Genomic DNA, 22,367 nt, shown 5'->3' with positions numbered 1-22,367 from the left:
TCAAAGCACATTCATTATTCAGCTAATTTTAGAAATATTGAGATTGTCCAAATCATAATATTGTCAGGTACTACATAAATTATCAAACTTTGGTGACCTTAAGCCAAAGGCCAATTGCTGAACAGCTTCCTCAGGTAATTGAGTTTTGTATTAAATTTACATATGTTCTGTTGCTTTGGTATTTTCAGTTTAATCACTACATTTATCATCAAATACAACATTTATTTTAACCATGATAATACTTTTTTTCCAGGCACAGGTTATTTCAGCCATAACCATTTCATAGCAATTCTTATAAGTGACTTCCACTTCTGACTGAATCTCATATATCAGCTTTGTTTATTGTGCAGCCTTTAGTGAACATGCATCTTTGTGTGAGTACTGAAGTAGACTTCACTACCCACACAAGGATGAGTGTTCACCAAAGACTGCATGATAAACAAAGCTGATATAGTGCAAGATATTAAAAAGCAATATTGTTAGATTTTTATCTTTCACACAGTTGGTTTACTAAATTACACTTTGAATTGAAATATAATTACTATAAATATTCCCATAAAATATGCAATATTGCAATTTAAAATTATTCTTGTAAGCATAGAAAGTTTGCTTGATGACAAATATATAGATTGGTCAAAAGATGACTTTGATGTGACTGTGCCACATGCATTTGTAAATCATAAAAATTGCCTCCACAAAATATAAATGAACAAACCATTGTCCCCTGTCATAAAAATTACTAAATGAACTGACAGAAGAAAAATGAAAACCTATTCTGACTCAATTACAATTTCCACACTTTACTATGGCTCAGGGGAAGGAAGTTTCAAACCACTGTCAAACAGAAAAATTTGAACTGAAATTTACCAGTTTTTTGCTTGGAGTTTATGGTGATTTTCCAGTATTCTCTCTGCAAAATCTGCTAAGTATTTTAACAGAGCTGTAACTTACCCCTGCCTCTGTAATGGTGCATCTTGTCACAGAAACAGAATGGAGCAACTCTTGCTCTCCTGCTTGCAACATTTAGTGACATCATTACTTATTTTCCTTGCTGCACTGCATAAAGTGCTACTCCTTGTCCTTGTCCAAGGAGTTGAAGGAGTACCTGGCATTGCCTGTGATAGGACAGTAACTGCTTCATTATCACTCATCAGTAGATGTACAGTTTTACTAAGGAACTCAACACAGCACACCAGTCAATTCACAATGGCTGCATATGCTATGTTCATATTAGATTGCCAAGATTGACAGCAGCTGGATGCAAAACCATGAGTGGACCAAAGTTAACTGACTCCTGCTGATTCAGAACTAGGGAGGCTTTGCTCATCACTTTGTGACCAAACTGTACACTTGGTTATCTCATTGTTTTTTCCCTTGTATATCATGAATATTTGGAGGATGAAGAAATCTGTCTTAACGTTTTTTGTTTCTCAAATGTTTTGTTTCATAAAAGCTCTGGCACTTCATGTGTTTGAAATAGTACTGGACACATACAACAACTTCTATGTGTTTTGTTTTAAATCTATACCTGTCTTAGGTCCGCTGTGTGTGCACAAGAGAAAAAGCATGTTCCATGTTAGTATTATGACTAGGTATCAAAGTACTGTATCAGAATAGGGAACGTTTTCATAGTGTCCTCATTGCTTCCATCTGTTGCAACACTGAAGCAAGAACTACCACTAAGGATACCTATAGTAATGTCTAATGAATGTGTTTATAAACCAGGTGTGACAATGGCTTCAGCTTTGGTTGAGCACATGAAACTCATTTCTCATTGTAGAGTCTTTGCACAGAACTGTGTGTAATTTACTTGTGCATTCAATTTTCTTGCAGCTACGACAGTGATGACTGCATGAAAATCCAGAGTACCTTCAGTCGGTCAAAAACAGTTTTTTTTTTCAGTTTGGAAGATGAGCTTACAGCCTGCAGATGTGTCTTTTGTTTAGAATTGCTTTCTTGTGCTTTGAAATCCAATTCACCTGAAAATATCCAATTTTAACCCTTATGGTACTTATACATCTTACCTAGGTTAGCATCTGATATGCATGTTCCAGCAGGGCAAATCAAACATTCTGCTTCACAAAGGCACAACTGCAAGACTGGTCCATTCAACTGTTATGGTATTTAGATCAAATCCTCCAAACTTTGATGCAACGCACAATAAATCCTTTATCTGGGACCTTCTGTCAACTGTTAATGCAATATTTGATTCTATGAATTTTAAGTTTCCAAAAAATGTGTTGTACGTATATGGATGTTTCTTCATTCCTTCAGTTGCTGTGATACAGAAATCAAGTCATTTAAGTCTTAATTGATGAATTCCCTTTTCACATTCCATAAGGAGAGTTTGTTTAATAACTGGCCACATCTGGAGCCAAGATACGTTGATACTGATGGGACATAATGACATTTGGAAAAGGGTGTCAAAACTGTTGAAGTAACCCAAAACATATTTTACAAACAACATGTAAGCTTTAGTATATGAATTTTCTAATTCATGAAGAATAATTTCTGCAGACTTCAATTTATCTTCAACAGTTGATAACTGGAAATAGTGTGAAAATACATCCCAGTTTTCTGACAGAAAAACAATGCATGCGTGTAAAACAAGCCAACGTGTACCCAATAATTTAAGCACCTGCTTACATTCGACTCCAAAAAATTCTTGGAATTCTTGCAAAATAGTGCAGCACTTTGCACTGCCGGATATGTAGCTTGTCATTGACCTTATTAATTTTTCACAGGGTCTAAGAAGCTTCTCACATGCCTTGCTTGCAACTAAAGCAGATGAATACAGTTGAGAATAATGTGATCTGGTACAATGTTGCTAGGTCTTGCTATAACAGGATTGTGGCTTCCCATTATTACAGAGGCATTGTCACATGCCATGCCAATTACATTTCTAATTGCATTATCCTTCTCTTTCGACAGACTCTCTGGAGTTATGAAAAGGCTTTCTGCCCAGTAGTCTTTGCATCCAAAGGGATCAATTCCAGAAGTTGTGTTTTCATGAGTCCATCAATTGGTGACACATATTTCACTAAAACATACATATGTTTTCTATCTGTCTATGTCTATACTCTCACCCACAACAATAGAAAATTTAATGTACTTTAGTAACAGAACCGTTTTATCAATTTCCACCTTTGCAATAACATTTTCTACTATATTGGTACATTTTATATGACCTAAAGTCACCTCTGAAGCAATTTTGGAGCCAGGGAAAACACAAGAACAAGATGGTCCACTTTTGAAAATATGGCATTATGCTCCACAAAAAAAGTTACTCGTCTTATTTCAGCTATCTTCACTTTTTCTGCATCTCTGCTTTCACCACACATTTTCAAAAAACAATTAACAATAGCTGTGTTATATTGCACAGTTTTAACATTTTTAACGTGTTTAACTTGAGAAGCATGTTTATGGCAAATCTGAACAAATCAAGAATTTTGGTCCTGCTACAATAATTTGGTTACTGGATTTCATGAATAACTGTATTCAAGAATGCAAGATCTGCAAAGTATGGCGAAAAGCAAGAAGTAATTGCCATACTGAAATGAGGAAAGGATAGGAAAGATCCCAAAAATTATAGACCTATCTCCTTACTCTGTCACCTCTACAAAATTCTGGAGAGGCTCATTCTTCAGAGAATGATTAGAAAGGTGAAGCCTCTTCTAATACCACAGCAAGCAGGTTTCAGAGAAGGGAAAAGTTGCACATCTCAAATATGAAACTTAACCCAACATATCAAAGAGGGATATAAGAAATGGCTCATTACAGGTGCTGTCTTTATCGACCTATCCACGGCTTACAATATGATCAACCATCGGCTCCTTCTGAATGAAGTGTATGATATAAATAAAGACTTCACACTCATGTGCAATATTAGAAACCTTCTCCTGAACTGCAGATTTTTTGTCGAGTTTCAGGGTAAGAAAAGTAGATGGAGAACTCAAAAAATGAGCTACCAGAAGGTACTGCACTTGTGCCGCTATTATTCAACATCTATACCAACAATCAACGTATCTCTGAAGGAACTTGAAGCTTTAATTATGCTAATGACTGTGCTATCACTACTCAGGCTGACAGTTTTGAGACTGTAGAAGATACGCTATCAAAATCTTTGCAAGAATTCACTGTTTACTATCATGGGAATTGCTTGAAACCTAATCCTACCAAGACTCAGACCTGTGCTTTCCACCTGAAGAATAAACAGGCAAATAGATCCTTAAATATATCCTGGGGCCTGGGGAGGCATCTTACTCGAACATAATCCTACTCCCAAATATCTTGGAGTAACTCTGGATCGCGCGCTAACATATAAAAAGCGTTGCCTAATCAACAAACAGAAAGTGACACCCAGAAATAACATAGTGCAAAAATTGACAGGTACATCATGGTGTGCTAATCCATGCACTGTGCACTTAAGTGTGCTTGCTCTATGTTATTTCACTGCTTAATATGCATGTTTGGTATGGTACAAGTCCAGTCATGCCAGGAACATTGATGTGGCTCTAAATGAGTCTTGCCGGATTATCACAGGTTGCTTAAGACCTACTCTTGTTGACAAACTCCAATGCCTTGCTGGCATAGCTCCTACTGAAATGAGACATGAGATAGCTGCAAGATATGAGGAAAGTAAGGCCACAACGAAGGCAGCCCATCCACTATATGATCATCAGCACACACCTCTTAGGCTGAAATCAAGAAAGAGCTTCTTGACAACTACTGAGGCTCTCATTGAGAATCCAAATGTGGCAAGGAAATCTTTGTATTTGGGAGAATGGATGACTGCAAAGAAAGAACTTCCCCCTGGACATTCAGAGAAGTGGCCAATATGGAGGTCTCTCAATAGATTATGATCAAACACAATGAGGTGCAAGACTTATCTGCGGACTTGGAGTTTCTCTGTGGACTCAGTTCTTTGCCAGTGTGGTGCTGAGCAGACTAACAGCCATTTCCTTCAGTGTTCCTCATCACCAACCACCCGCACCATGCAAGACCTTATGAGAGCTACACCAAATGCTCTTGAAGTGTCCAATTTTTGGTCTTCTTTTGTGTAAAATTATACAACACTTATGTATATATTTTTTGATATTTCTGTACTTTTGACATGATAAATAAAATAATCACATTACACACTTTGTTCCATGCCTTTCTCTTGTCATCTTCAATGGCCTCCAACCACCCTTTAAATCCATCAATTTAAAGCCGAGAGTTTTTTTACTATGTTTTTCTGGATCTAATTCAAGGTACCTGAATTTCAATTTTTTTGCACTCCAAAGACCACAGTCTGGGGTTCTTAAATGAATATGAAACAAACCACTCAGAAACAATTGCTATTTAATAAGAGCAAGAATCACACATAAGACCAAATCCAAGCAACAACCAAAAAAACAATTACTTTGAGTGACACTGTGCTCAGCAAACTAAACCACTTCAAACAATGCCATATACCAACGTGCTACGTTACAGCTTAACATACTGCTTGACTTGGCCTCCAGTCTAGCTTGCATTCTGAGATGCATTGTGTATTCAGGAATTTGACAATGTTTCACATGTGTCACTCAGTCATAAATAATGTTGCATTTAAGTTGTGCAAACAAAAGGAAATTTAAACTAACAATATATAGTACAATGGGAGTACTAAGTGCTAATTGAACAAATGACAGTCAGTGGGTGCATATAATTGCTTTCATGAGCTGTTTCACCTTATTTTCATGGTATTTGACAATCATGCCTATAACAGTGCATGTTTGTTACTGTTGTGTAAGCAGACCTATTGTGCCCATAGTGAGAATGCTGACTGCTGTTTGCACAAATGACTGTTGGTGGTTTCATGTGCTTAACTTCTATGAAATGTTTACCTTTGCTGCTGCTGTATGTACCATAACCATTACTACCTTATGTTAGAGATAGCAATTAAATGTTCCATATTCACCTCACATTTTGCCAAAAAAAAAAAAAAAAAAAAAAAAAAAAAAAAAAAAAAAAAAAAAACCTTTGTTCCTTCCTGAAAAAAATTGTCAAAATTTTCCACAATATGGGATGAATCCCACAGGTTGGCAACACTGCATCCAAGGGAAGCAGAAGCAACATCAAAGGATATAATGCAGTTGAACACATGATAGATAACTTCTAGCTTTTACTGCAAACAACATAAAAATAAACTTGTCAAAGACATTACAATAGCATTTATTTACAATTAATTACAACAATGACTGATGTCCTTTGTTCAAAACATACACTTTTTCTCGGAGCCTAAAAAAGATGACATTTTGTAGGTTTTTATGAAATCTGCGCAGACACATTTTCTTGCCTCGAAAAGGGAATGTGTTGGGGAAAAAGAGAGCATATGGTAACCTTAGTCTCTGGCAGCATAAATCATAGAAAAAACCACTGAAAACTCAGTTTTCAAATATTTCAGGGTTGTGTTCAGAATTTGTATAGTGCTGAAAGCATTGCTGTGCTTTGCATATATTTGTGCCTTGGTCAGTGACAAATAAAATCTTATTAAGATGCTGGGATTTACTGCTAAGTTAAATAAGTCTCTTTGATGTGCTTCTTAATAAATTATCCAGATTTTTCCTTTTCAGAAAAGTGAGTAGTCAGGCAAACGCCAAATTTCACTGTGCCTACTCATGATGAACATTAGCAAGGTGCACAGTAATAGATATGTAATAGTTTTTCTGACATGTTTTGGTCCACATATACGGTATACACACACATGCAGTCAAGCCTATGGTCTGGGCAATGGTGGGCACTGTATTCACCTGTTTTTCATTGGCTTGTCTTTCCGTGTTTTGTGGTACTGTCGTAAGATGGGGCAAACTTTTGGAGATGTCCACACATTCCAATTCTAAGCCAATTTTCGCAAGCTCCTGAAAAAATACTAAATTCTCCACCTGATTTTTAATGCAAATGAACAAAAATCTCTGGCACCATTTCTACACAGTTTTCAGTTACTGTAACTTTCACCAAAACTGGAAATGTTTTGAACTCACACTCTCGTGTTATGCTAACGTGTGCCTTCAGATATGTGGTGGTGGACTTGTAAGGCAGGAGAGTAGAGCACCAGATACAAAGCAGGCAGGATTTCCATCCATATCAGTCAAAAAAAAAAAAATCACTCCCAGACACTTTTATGGCCACCATCTTTCCCAATCAGGATATATTCTTTCAAATCAAGTTTTGCTTTCCTTCGTCTAATGTTCATGTGCCATGATCCTACAGCAGGTGACTGAGTGACTAGCAGGTAAGAAGATGGTCAGGCATGGCATGCTCAACCAAGCATAAAATCTAGTGCAGTTGCTAGCTGGATCTTAAGTGACTGTATCGATATATGCAGAACTTCTGTGAAACTACAAGCAACAAGCAATCTGGGTGTAAGTGCTAGATTGAGATCTGGATTGGTTGATAGGACACATTCTGAGACATCAAGCCATCACCAATTTAGTCTTGGAGGGAAGTGTGTGTGTGTGTGTGGGGGGGGGGGGGGGGGGGGGGCTTAAAAAATCATAGCAGGAGACCAAGAGATGAATACAGTAAGCAGATTCAGAAGAGTGTAAGTTGCAGTAGTTATTTGGAGATGAAGAGGCTTGTGCAGGATAGAGTAGCATAGAGAGCTGCATCAGACCAGTCTTCGGACTGAAGACTAAACAACAACATCTCTCTGCCATTGAGAATAAAATTCATCTATCAGCTTTGAGGCTGTTGATCATAACTCTGGGTGGGGAACCTTACTATATGAACCAGATGTAGCGTACTGCATACAGGACACTATACTTGTGTTTGGAAGGAGTGAGGTTCAGATCACTTGCATACTTTCCCTAAAGCAGTTCAGATGAATGTCAACATCGTTACAATGAAAGGAAATTGCTGATTTCTTTCCCTGTCTGTGTCCAAGTAAAACCTGTGATCGGTCTCCAATGCCATTCTTAAGACAGTGATAGCCAAATTATTCCTCCTTTCTTTTCTTAAAGAATGTTGCCATCATGTACATAGTGGAACCTCTTTTTGTTAACTAGGTCAAAGATATCCCACACCATGTCCTGAGTCACTTTTTCAAGTGTGTGGGAAAAATAAATTGTGTGTATTTTGTAGGATCTAAAATATCACTATACATTCTAGAAAGTTGTGGAATTATATTTTTCAGGCCAAGTGAAATGATCATCCAGTATTAGGCCATACCCTCACACTGGGGAATAGAAAAGCAGGCCAACCATATGTCTGTGCTACTTACAAGGAAACATTCCCAAATGTTAATACTCCTTCTTGAGGAACCTTGGTGTGTGTGTGTGTGTGTGTTTGTGTGTGTGTGTGTGTGTGTGTGTGTGTGGGTCGGTGGGTGGGTGGGTGGGTGGGTGGGTGGGTGGGTGGGGGTGGGGCTGCAAAATAATGCAATATGTCTTGTTTTGTTTGTACCCAGTTTCACTATCAAGAGTAAAACACACCCCAAAAGGTAACTTGGCATCTTAAGTTGGCGGAGAATATCTTTGAAATGATAATATATAAAAAATATTTCTCATATAAAAATCGATATGTAATTAACATTTTTGGAAACTGAATAATCGAATTTTGTAATAATCTGAAATATTGCAAAATACCCCACCACCAGAAATTCAATCTGAAATATGAAAACTTTGTTACAACATTAATTAAAGAAGCTTTCAAGCTACAGACATCCATGTGTAATAAAGCTAGTTTCTGAAATACCATTTTTGGAAAATAAGACATGCACAATGTGCTGTCAAGAGTATTTAGCACATACGAGGATGAGTCAAATGAACACCTTAAATATTTTTTTAAATATTATTTATTGTGCAGAAGTGGTACAAAGCTGTATCACTTTTCAACATAATCTCCCTCACGCTCAATGCAAGTCCTCCAGCACTTACAAAGCGCATAAATTCCTGTAGAAAAAAATTATTTTGGTAGTTCACACAACCACTCATGCACTACGTGGCATACCTCTTCATCAGAACAGAACTTCTTTCCTCCCATTGCGTCTTTGAGTGGTCCGAACATATGGAAATCACTTGGGGCAAGGTCTGGTGAGTACAGTGGATGAGGAAGACACTCAAAATGCAGGTCAGTGATTGTTTCAACTGTTGTATGGGCAGTGTGGGGCCTTGCATTGTCATGTTGCAAAAGGACACCTGCTGACAGCAATCCACGTCACTTTGATTTGACTGCAGGCTGCCAATGTTTTTTTAGGAGATCTGTGTATGATGCACTGGTGACAGTGGTCCCTCTAGGCATGTAATGCTCCAAAATGAAGCCTTTTTTGTCCCAAAAGAGAGTCAGCATAACCTTCCCTGCTGATGGTTCTGTTTGAAACTTCTTTGGTTTTGAGGATGAGGAATGGCACCATTCCTTGCTCACTCTCTTCATTTACAGTTGGTGGAAGTGAACCCAGGTTTCATCCCCAGTAACGATTCTTGCAAGGAAGCCATCACCCTCTCATTCAAAGTGCCGAAGAAGTTCTTCACAAGCATCAACACGTCTGGTGCAAGTCGCAAGTGGGGCGGCCATCTTTATACTGATACTGAGACGGTGTGTGTGCATTTGCACTATGCTGTCACCTACAGGCCATTCTGATGCTGTTTCTAGCACGCTTACCAACTTACAGGATAACGGCATGAAATTTCGATTTGTTATTACAAATTTAAGGTTTTCATTTGACTCTCCCTCGTACCTAATTCAAATATCTAATCATTCATTATTAGTCCACTTATTTATTTTATTTATATTTGTTTAAGTTTCAAATTCCTATTTTATGTTTTACATTAATTTTTGTTTTCCAGTTCACCTTTTCATAAGTGTGTATTCTGTTAATTTGTAGCTCATTATTATGACACAAAATCATTACAGTAATGATAATCTCTATACAGATGGTTAAAACATAACGTTTTCCTGCATACTGCACATAAAATGAATGAATTTTCTTCACATAATGTACATGACAGAAAAAACACTATAAAACAAAATTCATCAGGATTTTAAATCCTGATTTGTATCAGATATATTTCAGTACACTGCTAAGCCTTGGAGAAGAGAACTGATTACATACTAGTGACTGCAGTTTGATTACATTGTGTGGAGACTATGGAGTCTGACATCATAGTCATTCAGTAGAACTAGATCTGAAAATCTTCTCACAAAGTTCTTCCAACATCAAAAGCTGCATACATTTGATGACTGTACCTGTGCCTTTGAGCCTTTTGGAATCACCAGATAAACAATTTCCTTGTCCTCAAATACAGTGCTCTATATGGTCCTTTTACAGTCACACGGAAAATGTAAAATAACAAATTGAAGCATAAAACAAATATAATTAAAGTAAATAACTAGACCGATAATGAATGTTTAATAATTTTAATCAGGTATGTTGAAAATGCTCTGCCAGCATATTGTATACAGGTTATTTTCCAAAAATAGTATTTCAGAAACTAGTTTTATTGCACATGTATGTATGTAGCTGTAATTCATGTTGTAACAAAAGTTTTCATTTATCAAATTTAATTAATTGTGATTAAGTATTTTGAAAAATTTCAAATTCTTGCAAAATTTGATTACACAATTTTCAAGAATTATGTATAAACTTTTATGTAAGAAATGTTTTTGTATATCATTGTTTTGAAGATATTTCCTCCAAACATTACCTTTGAGGGTTTGTTTTACTGCTTAAAAGTGAAGTTGGGCACAAACAAAAAAATGTTTATTGCAGTATTTTGCCCCCTCTACACACCTGCGAAGGTGGGAATGTTCTCTTGTTAGAATGTTGACTGATGTGCTTCCCAGAGTCTTTGTCAGCTATGTTAATTCCTTGTAATTTGGTTGGGCTATACTTAAGTCATATTTTGAAGGTCTAGACAACAGTATTGTAGTACTGTCAGCAGACAAAGGGAACTCTACAGTCATCTTACAGCAGATGGATTACGATGAGAAAGTATGTCAACTTCTGGCGGACCCAGCATATAGAACTTTGGAGTGTGACCCCACTGACAAGGTGGACAAGAAGACCAGGGCTCTCCTGAAGAAGACAGGGATGCCTGAGAAGATCATCAGACAACTTCGGGCAAAAGCTCCAGTGCCACCGAGACTGTATGGTCTGCCTAAAATACACAAGGAGAGCATGCCTCCACACCCAATTGTCACTAATATTGGGGCCACTACATATGCAGCAGCCATGTATTTGAAACAATTTTTGTCTCCGTATGTGGGAAAATGTGTTCACCACATCCGAAACTCAGAAGACTTCCTGCAACACCTCAAGCAACAACGCATCACAGATTCAGACATCATGGTTAGTTTTGATGTGGTAGCACTGTTCACTAGGGTCCCACAGAGAGACTCACTAGAACTGATTGCAGAAAAATTTAACGGTGCTCTGCTGGACCTGTTCAGGCATACAGTGACATCCACGTGTTTCCTGTATGGGAACCAGTATTACGAGCAAACTGAAGGTGTAGCTATGGGTAGCCCACTATCTCCTGTGGTTGCCAACATGTTCATGGAGAGATTTGAGGAGAGATCATTAGAGACAGCCAGATATAAACCCACATGCTTCTTCAGGTATGTGGATGACACCTTCGTAATCTGGCCTCATGGGAAGTACAGGCTCAATGAGTTTCTAGAACATCTTAACTCGTGCCACCCAAATATCAAATTCACCATAGAACAAGAGAATAATGGCCAGCTGCCATTTCTGGATGTACTAGTAAAAAGAAAAACAGATGGATCAATTGGCCATGGCGTGTATCAAAAACCCACACACACTGATTTATATTTGCAGGCCAGCAGCTGTCACCACCCTGCACAGAAGAACAGAGCTCTTAAGACATTGGTCCACAGAGCATGTGTCTTGTCAGACCAAGAAAGTCTACTGACAGAAATAGAGCATCTCAAAACAGTGAGTGTTCTGCAAAAAGGGATATACACCAAAACAAATTGAGATGACACTCCAACCAGCCACTACACCACAAGTTCCAGAAGCAGGGCAAGATGAAGCAAACAAGGTGGTGTATTTTCCCTATGCTGGTTCTGTTTCTGTGAGGATTAGTAGGATCCTCCGTAAACACAATATCAAGTGTGTTTTCTGTCCATCCAGCAAGATCGGGGGACTGGTGGGAAATGTTAAGGATGACCTGGGTTTACAGAAACCAGGGATTTATAATATACCTAGCCAATGTGGCGTGTCCCACATTGGCCAGAAAGAAAGGACAGTAGATATCAGGTGCAAGGAACATCAGAGGCACACCCGATTAAGACAGGCAACAAAATCAGCAATTGCTGTAACACTGTCTAGAGCTAGATCATGCTATGAATTATGAAGAAACCAAGTTTCTAACACAGATGCCCAGATTTTGGGACAGTGTTATAAGGGAGTCAATAGCGATAAAAGTGACTGATAATCTCATTAACCATGACACGGGGTACCAGCTAAGTAGAGCCTGGGATCCTACTCTAGAATCATTGAAGAAGCAATGGGGACAGCTGCAGCACTCCAAAAATAGAAAAACTGAAGGTGTGTACATGGAGAATGATCCCCATACAGAGTTCCAGGTGCATCAGACTGAAGATGGAATGCCCAGGGTTGGGTCTGATGGGCGTGGACCACAGAGGGAACATCTGGAACAGCAGTGGATTGAAAATGGAACGGAACGCTCCAGCAAATCACAGTGAGTGGAAGAGTACCACAGGGGGAATGCCTGGTTACATGTAAAATTAGTTAAAAGAACAAACTGTATTTTAATATTACATAAAAATATCATTGTTAATTGTTAATGATCTAAAGAAAACTTGCATTATGTAGCAAGAAAAATGTAATAATGTTTAAAAATAAGATTGTTAAAACCTATGGCTGGAAAGGGCAAATATCAAGCTCTAAACCAGCCCGCTCTGCCCCCTCAGGGCAGGGAATGAAGGAAAAAAAAAAAAATATCTCGAGGAGTAGTCTCAGGTCACACCTGATGAAGGAAATGAGCTATGTTACTGAAATATCATGCAAGTCTGATGCTGAAATCTGGCAGAGCACCCAACAACCCAAGATGTCATTAGATTGCCAGGTAACCCTGAAGAATTATGACTATAATCTTCATTTCTTCAACAGATTGAAGTCTGCCCCTGGTAGCTGAGTGATCAGTGTGACAGAATGTCAATCCTAAGGGTCCGGGTTCTTTCCTGGCTGGGTCACAGATTTCATCCCCATCGACACACAAGTCACAAAGTGGTGTCAAATTGAAAGACTTGCACCCAGCGAATGGTCTAACCAACGGGAGGCCCTAGTCACATGATATTACATTACAACAGATTTAACAGAAACTGTTAATTATCAATTTTTACTTTTTAACTGATTCTGAATATATTTGAGTTGACCATTATTTATTTCAGCTGTATTGTTCTTTTCAAAACAGCACATTGTTTTGAGAACATAGTCTTTTTCATAGACTAACATTGTTGCATTACTCGTCAGTTTTTATAACAAAACCTTCTGCCACCTGAAGTTTTCTATTCAAATTTTTAAGAATGTTCAGTTCTTAGTTGTCTATGGTACTAGTGTCTAAAGCCTCATGTAGAGTTCTGCTTGCTCCTACAGTTTTATTTGGTTTCTTCATTTTTAACTTTCTTAGCAGAATCACAAATTAGTTTGACTTCAGTTATTGCTCACTTTACAGCTTTCTTAGTAAAATTTTACATCAATTTATTTTGTGTTGGAGTTAATGAGTTAATATATAAAGAGAATGTAAAAATAAATCTGATTTGGATTTGTGTTTAGGATTTTAAAGAAACAAATGCAACATTTGAATGTGATACTGCACAATGAATTCTTTTTCCCATGTACTTGCTGTATTTTCTTTCTTTAAAAAAAAAAAAAAAGTATGAGCAGAAGCAACAGTCCTAACTGTCAACCAGTTCCTTTCCTTAAACATTTTGTATTTTTTATAGGAAATGGAACTGTGACTGGTTGGGGACGTCTAACAGAAGATGGTACCCTGCCACATGTTTTGCATCATGTTTCCCTTCCATTTATATCAACAGACCTTTGTAAAAAGTGGTATGTTGAGGCTGGATATGGTCAGTATGTGAATCCATGCCAGGTATGCAGTGGCTATGGTGCAGGTGGGGCAGATTCATGTCAGGTAAGGAAAATTTAAAGTAATGAGTCACTGTGCAATCCATGTAATGTAGTCATCTATTAAGTACTGAGGATCTTTGTTTCACCTTTTGAATGTCTGCATTATGGTGTGAGGTTCCAATAGTAGCACAACATGCTGTGTAGCATTCAGTGTCCATACATGAATGTTGGACACACAGACTGCATGCTTCTGTCCTTTTTCAAACTTCAACTTGGCAACTTTGACAGTCACACACTATTATCACAGTCTAAGCTTAGTTCTTGTAACTGTTCTAAAACAGAATATGTATCAGGGCTCAATGCAAAATCATTTTTGAAGATAAAAAAATCACTGTTTTGGAAAAGTGTGACACTGCAAGATGTACTCAGTCTGTGGAGAGATAACTATGACAGAAAAAGGCAAAGCACTCATCACAGATCACAAACTGCGCAACTCCCACTGTCACCTTTCACTCTGGATTCGTAGTCTCACATGCCTGATGCCAGGCAAACCCACACTCATCCACCAAGTGTAATGGAAGCAATGACGCATCAGACTAACAGACATTTTAACTATCATTGTGTATCCAATTAATGTGCTGTTGTACAAACTGTGGTATTTGATGGCACATGTCCACAACACATTGGTGATACTGAGGGTATTAGAGTGTGGTTCTGAATCACCTCCAGTGTGCACTCATTTTCATTAATTGTCTGTTGGAAGTTCAACTGCTCCACAATCTGTTGGTATACTGGTCACCAATCATGGTGCTGGCCTCAACTTTTCACTGTCTACTGTTGTCTCTTTTAATGACAACAAATCATATATTATGATACTCTTTGATTTTGGGATTCCATACAATTTATGGAATGTAGTACTTTATAGAGAACATGTATGACACAATGAAGTGCAGGTGGCGAGTAGCACTGAACACATTGACTGGACAACAGTAATACAGGTTACAGAATAGGCTGAGCACTCATTTGCAGTCACTTAAAAAATACTATTTCTTTGGCGGCTCACCAAAGTGTGCCAGGGGGCTGGCCTAGGTGGCCTCTATAAGTGGGCCTGTGAACCATATGGATGTACAATCTCTGAAATTTCACACACCATGAGTGGAGGTACATCACCCCTCCCTTCCAGGGATGGGAAAACCATATACATAAAAACAAAAATACATGGTACAGAAAAAGTGCGTGGTACAGAAAAAAAAGCACTGGTAGCAAAACAACACTGGTACGAAAAAAGCACTGGTACCAAAAAAGCTGTGGTACCGAAAAAGCAGCAGCATGGGAAACACTTGTGACTGTGCTGATGTCCATTTCATTGCCTGTTGATGGTGGCTACTGCAGCCTGTGGTGGGCAGGCATCAGCAAATAAGGGTGGATGTGATGAGGAGGTGGTTTTGATGCACCCCCCCCCCCCCCCCCCCTCTTGTGAGTGGCCATAGGGCAGGACTGGGGATGGCATCTCCATAGGAACATCTTTGTTAAGATTAGTGGTTGTCACAGAGTGGTCAGCAGCAGCATTGGGGAATGATGGCTACACAGGACCCAGCAACAGACATGTCGGCAGCTGTGACATCAGGCACAGTGGGGATGCAGCAGAGGTTGCATCGGCAACAGCAGTTGAGGAGTGGGGGAAGAGGCAGAAACTAGACAGCAATCTGTCAGGCAGCGACCCCCACTGTGACGTGAACCAGACTGTCTGCAACACAGGAACAGGCATCAGTGGCAGCAGGAGTGGGGGAGGTGATGGTCCCTCCAGAAGAGACACCACCAAGCATGGCTGTAGCTAGTTGAAGTGGGATGTCCACTTGTCAAGAGTGTAAAGACAATGCACAAGAGCTGGCCGCAGTGATGCTCAACGACGGCAGGAACCCAGTTCAGCCAGCAGCTGAAACCATGAGCCTAGACAGGTGCAACTGGCCAGAACCATAGCAGAGCCAATGACACCAGTGGATGCGTTGCTGGATGCAATGGGTGAAGAAGGGTCTGTGGTTGGCGCTCATGTAGCAGCTCCACTGGGCTCTTGTCCCCTATTTGAACCATGCATTTGGCCTCAACATTGGATTGAGGATGAAGTGACTGAGCCTGTGAGATGGTGTACACCACTAGCCTGACAAAAGTGGCAAATTCTTGAGAAACAAACTGGACACTGTTATCTGTAACCATAGTATATGGAAGTCCCTCAATTGCAAAAATCTTAGATGGGGCCAAAATAGTGGCCACCGTGGATGTGGACAGTGAACACGCCATGTAGGGAAACTTGGAATAGGCATCCACTACAATGAAAAAATACTGACTTAGGAAGGGCCCAGCAAAATCAACATTTAGGCTCTCCCACAACCACTGAGGCATGAGCCAGGGGGAAAAGGACACCTGCAGGGCTGCCTGTTGCTGCACACTAGGAGTGCAAACAGCGATAAGTCATGTAATCTCTCCATATGTGCTGGGCTAATACACATGTCAGCAGGCCTAAAGCGTTAGTGTGAGAGGTACCCTATGACTGACATGCAGAAACTGCAGTATGTTATGGTGTAAGGAAGCATGAATTACAACCTGGGTAGACGCATCCATCAAACACAGAAAGGTGGTGCTGGAGGGAGATGTAATTATGCAAGGGACCCAAGGTACAGCCCACAGATTTTTCTGGCCAACCATGCTGCAACAAAAGAGAGGACCCAGCTAAGTACATGATCTGCGGTCATGGCCAATGCTATCATGAAACTAGTAATGGGAAAACCATTGTCTGTGTTCTAGATTTCAAATATAAATACAAACAAAGGAACTTGTCCTTATCAAATGCTGGGTCTGGCCTCATCATAAGGTGAGATAAGGCATTGGCATTGGCTTGTTGCACCATTGGCTGATAACAGATCTGATAATCGTAAAGGGAGAGGAAGAGAACCCACAGTTGCAAATGATGCATTGCCTTGTCCAGTTAGGAAGCCGAAGGTTTAAAAAGAGCAACTAATGGCTTGTGATCCATGATTAAGTGGAATCAAGAACCATAAAAGAAGATGTGAAATTTCTTGAGGATGAACACAATCACTAAAGCCTCCATTTCTTTCTGAGAATATTTCTGAGTGGGAAATAGCCTTGGAAGGGTAAGCAATGTGCCATTCAAATCCAACTGTATATATGTACACCAACACCACTCCAAGACCATGCCGAGAAGCATCTGCAGCCAACACGAGATGCTGACCCACCTGAAAAGTGGCCAGACACAGGGCAGATTAAAACTTAGATTTAAGCAAAGTGAATACTTGATCACAAGCTGGGGACCAGAAAAAATGCCATATTTTTACACAAAATAATGTGCATGGGCTGAGCCACTGTGGATGCATCTGGTAAAAACTTACACTACGAGGTGCATTCAAGTTCTAAGGCCTCCAATTTTTTTTCTAATTAACTACTCACCTGAAATCGATGAAACTGGCGTTACTTCTCGACATAATCACCCTACAGACGTACACATTTTTCACAACGCTGATGCCATGATTCCATGGCAGCGGCGAAGGCTTCTTTAGAAGTCTGTTTTGACCACTGGAAAATCGCTGAGGCAATAGCAGCACAGCTGGTGAATGTGCGGCCACGGAGACTGTCTTTCATTGTTGGAAAAAGCCAAAAGTCACTAGGAGCCAGGTCATGTGAGTAGGGAGCATGAGGAATCACTTCAAAGTTGTTATCACGAAGAAACTGTTGCATAACGTTAGCTTGATGTGCGGGTGCGTTGTCTTGGTGAAACAGCACACGCGCAGCCCTTCCCGGACGTTTTTGTTGCAGTGCAGGAAGGAATTTGTTCTTCAAAATATTTTCGTAGGATGCACCTGTTACCATAGTGCCCTTTGGAACACAATGGGTAAATATTACGCCCTCGCTGTCCCAGAACATGGACACCATCATTTTTTCAGCACTGGTGGCGAATCTGTGTGCTTCCATTGAGCTGACTGGCACTTTGTTTCTGGATTGAAAAATGGCATCCACGTCTCAACCATTGTCACAACCGACGAAGAGAAAGTCCCATTCATGCTGTTGTTGCGCGTCAACATTGCTTGGCAACATGCCACACGGGCAGCCATGTGGTCGGCCGTCAGCATTTGTGGCACCCACCTGGACGACACTTTTTGCATTTTCAGGTCATCATGCAGAATTGTGTGCACAGAACCCACAGAAATGCCAACTCTGGAGGCGATCTGTTCAACAGTCATTCGGCGATCCCCCAAAACAATTCTCTCCACTTTCTCGATCATGTCGTCAGACCGGCTTGTGCGAGCCAGAGGGTGTTTCGGTTTGTTGTCACATGATATTCTGCCTTCATTAAACTGTCACACCCAGGAACACACTTTCAACACATCCATAACTCCATCACCACATGTCTCCTTCAACTGTCAATGAATTTCAATTGGTTTCACACCACACAAATTCAGAAAACGAATGATTGCACGCTGTTCAAGTAAGGAAAACGTCACCATTTTAAGTATTTAAAACAGTTCTCATTCTCGCCACTGGCAGTAAAATTCCATCTGCCGTATGGTGCTCCCATCTCTGGGACTTATTGACAATGAACGCGGCCTCATTTTAAAACAATGCGCATGTTTCCATCTCTTTGCAGTCCAGAGAAAAAAAAATCGGAGGCCTTAGAACTTGAATGCACCTCGTAGTATGCAACTTTACCTAGAAATGCCTGCAGTTCCTTAACAGAGGTCAGCCACAGCAAAGCTGTACTTACATCATCATCATGATGTAATGGTTTGACCCCTGTGCAAAAAACCTCAAAATCTAGGTACCCAACAGATGGCTGAAAAAAACTGAGATTTGGCAAGATTTCACTTGAGACCCTGAAAACAATCACCAGAGATTGCTAAGGTGGCCTTCAGTGGAAGAACCCAAAACAATTATATCATCGATGTAATTGATGCATCTGGGTACAGAGGCTGTTAGCTTTCCTAAAAAATGCTGAAAAATTGTGGGCACTTTAGTGACACCAAAAGACAAGTGTTAATATTGGTGTAGGGCAAAAGATGTATTGACAATGAGAAGGCACCTAGTGGTCTCATCCACGGGGAGCTGGAAGTACACTTTCAACAAATAAATGTTGGAAAAGTAGTGGCCACCTGACAATTTTGTGAGCAACTCATCATGGTGGGGCAAAGGGTGTGTATCTGTTATGTACCACGCATTAACTGTGATACTGAAGTCACTACAGAGGTGAAGCTTACCTGTCAGCTTCTTAACAATGACCAGTGGTGTATCCCATTCACTGGAAAAAAATAGGCCGAATGACATTGAGCAGTGTGAAATGGTCTAATTCTTCCATGACAGGGTTGCACACTGCAACAGGCTCCTATTGTGCTCAAAAAAATTGGGAGGCAGACTCTTTCATGGTAGTGTGGGCCTGAAAACCAGTAGCACAACCAGAGAGAAACAGAGACGAAAAGTCAGAGCAGAGAGACTCCATTTGCTGATACGGAGCTTTACCTGACACTAAGTTTACCTCATTGGCAACTGAGAAACTGAAAGCGTGAAATGCATTTAATCTGCACAGGTCTGTGGAATGGGAATGATCCACAACAAGGAAGGTGGGAGGGCAAACAACAGATCTGTAAGGGACAGGAGCAGAGAACTGACCTAGGATTGGAATTTGCTGTTTATTGTAGCTAACTATCTTCTGTGAAACCTGTGTGAGGGAGGGGAGCCAAACTCCACCTATGTTTGTTCATTTACAGAAGTGGTGACCACCAGCATTTTTAGCAGTTTAATAAATGCATAGAAGTCTATAAACAATTTTTCAGGGAAACAGCCATTGTAGAGATGCAGTTTATGGCTGCCAGTACACAATTTGGCACAACAACTGATAAATGCATGGCAAAATCAAGAAAAGAAAGAAAGCCCTACACAGGTTTGCACTGTCCATGCAAAAACCTGGAAATGTTGGCGTAACTGTGTCTCATAGTTGTCCCAATCTTCAGCTGATTCATAATATGCCAGAAAGAGTGAAGATTGCACTGACAGAAGAGTAACCTGCCATGAACATATAGATGCCACTTGATTTAGAGTAGTGGTGAGAGCCTGCTTTTGTTCCGAAAAAGCTTTGCTGTTGGCAATGATACATTAGAGTATTTCTTTCATTAAGATGTTTGTCAGGTGACTAAGCACTGACACTAAGACATGGAGAAAGTGTAGCCCTCAATTACTGTCAAGTTTGCTATGGCTAAAACATACATGATTCATGGAATGTAGTACTTTATAGAGAAACACCTAAGATACACTGAAGTACAGGTTGTGCATAGCACAGAACACACTGGTTGGACAAAACATTAATGGCCTCCATAAGTGGACCACTGAACTGTATGAGCATGTGATTGCTGAAATCAATTGCATCATGAGTGAAGGTACATCAGGGATCTTTCACACACACTATAATTGCAGCCACACATGAAACCAGGCCACAAGCCAACTGACTCTTCCAGAGCCCATTTTATATCAATCTCTCTTAAGGCCTTTTAACTCCAGTACAGTGCTTATAATCCATTGAGTGACTAGTTTCACTTCTGTCTAACACACAGATATTAAGTAATGAACAACAGTGAACCTGAAGTTCTCACAGAATGAATAAATTTTATTATCTCTTGTATTAAAAAAAAGCTCAGTAACAACCTTAAAAAGTCCTTATTTGATCCCAGCTCCAATACACATGTAATGTTTATGCTTTTTTTTAAGACTCTCCTTGAGGAAACAGTCTTAGCTCATTAAGGAGATATACTTGCCACAAGTATTAGAAGGACCATCCTTATTTCAAGTGTCCATGCAGAGATTGATGTGCTATTACATGCCATAATCGTTATCTCTAAATAGAATGTGTTCATAGTCTGTTCTCTTCTTCATTCCACCACTCTGGATGCCATTGCCCACTTGAATGTTGAACACCGAACAATCATAGCATATGGTAGGGTTATTTGAAAGGTGAAAAAAAGAGCAAACTCATACAGCTAATTGTGAATTTACAAAAATTAGCCATAGTATTACACCTAGTTTCTGTGCTACCTAAGTTTTGTTTAAATCTTGTAAGGTCTAGCAAATCTTGTGCTCTTATTTAAATTTTAAATGTAGATACTATGTTTTTGCAGTTTTTATATTGATAAGCCTAAACTATCTTTTTTTTATTTTGGTGTACACACAGCAATGTTCAATATCATGCCAACTGAAGCAGTAAATTGTGTGTGAATCCTGAAAATTTTCAGTCAAGTTTTACTTGATAATAATGATACATTCCTTGTCTGATCAACTCCAGTTCAGTAACATTCAAGCTTTTCACTATTTTTACTGAACAGAGAGGAAGTTCATAAATCTGTGATACCCTTTTTCATCCACAAGGACAAAAGAAAAAGGTGAAATATTACAAGTCTTCAATAACACAGAAAATAATTGAAATAAACTAAGTAATCTAGAGAAAATAGGGAGACTGAGACTTCTACCCCTCCATTCTTGTGACCTTACATTGCTGTCAAATTGGAAAACCAGTTGACTGTGGCATGAGTGGTGGTTGCAAGTAATAAGGAATGACCTATGTTTTGTATGCAGTGAGAGATTATTTTAAGATATTAAAGTTCCATCTATCTGACATCATGTTTAGGAAGATTTACTTTCAGATGTGATATCTCAGATACAGGTGAAACACACATATTACTTTGTGTGCTCATTCCTTTGCTCTTCTATACATGGAGTTTGTGAAATTGTTTGTGGTCTCCATGGTAACTTTTTGCATCTGCTTCAAGAAATATATTTTTAGCTCTGAAAAAGTCAGCAGAAGTGCTCATGCAGCTGTAATGTGTCTTACGAGAGGGTCCCAGGCAGTTTTATGAGACTCCCACTAATGGCATTCAAGTGAAACCTTATAGCATTTCATTCACCAAATGAGCTACATAAGGCCAATCAGTGTCATCTGTAGAAAAGAAAGAATGACCTATGGACCAAAAAACTATAGAACAAATTACAGAAGCTGTTATTTGAGGCATAAAGAAACATGCTGAATGGAACCACATGAAGTTTCAAATGTCCACCAATGGAAATGTCCACCAATGGAAATTCCTGACAGCATCACCATCCTGTCACTAATACGTCAAGATGTGCTGTGAAAAAATGTGGATTTGTTTATCTTCCACACCCTTTCCATGCTAAAAACAAGGGACTCATTGGCAGTGCAGCCAGTAAATAAGACCTCCCCATGTGGAAAAATCAGACG

The 22,367-nt window shown here is 39.5% G+C and overlaps 1 protein-coding gene across 2 annotated transcripts in view; it reads left to right on the top strand.

Moving 5' to 3' along the window:
- Positions 1–22,367, top strand: part of LOC126299360 (chymotrypsin-like elastase family member 2A) — a 141,079-nt gene that overhangs the window by 81,400 nt on the left and 37,312 nt on the right. For both annotated transcript variants that reach the window (XM_049991221.1, XM_049991220.1), the window contains exon 7: positions 13,951–14,144. In XM_049991221.1, coding sequence (XP_049847178.1) covers positions 13,951–14,144 — 194 coding nt within the window. The remainder of the gene's footprint in view (positions 1–13,950; positions 14,145–22,367) is intronic.

This window comes from Schistocerca gregaria, chromosome X, assembly GCF_023897955.1.
Source record: "Schistocerca gregaria isolate iqSchGreg1 chromosome X, iqSchGreg1.2, whole genome shotgun sequence".
In the NCBI taxonomy this organism is placed as follows: Eukaryota; Metazoa; Arthropoda; class Insecta; order Orthoptera; family Acrididae; genus Schistocerca; species Schistocerca gregaria.
The sequence above is the reverse complement of the archived record's forward strand: the minus strand, read 5'-3'. Positions and strand labels throughout refer to the sequence as shown.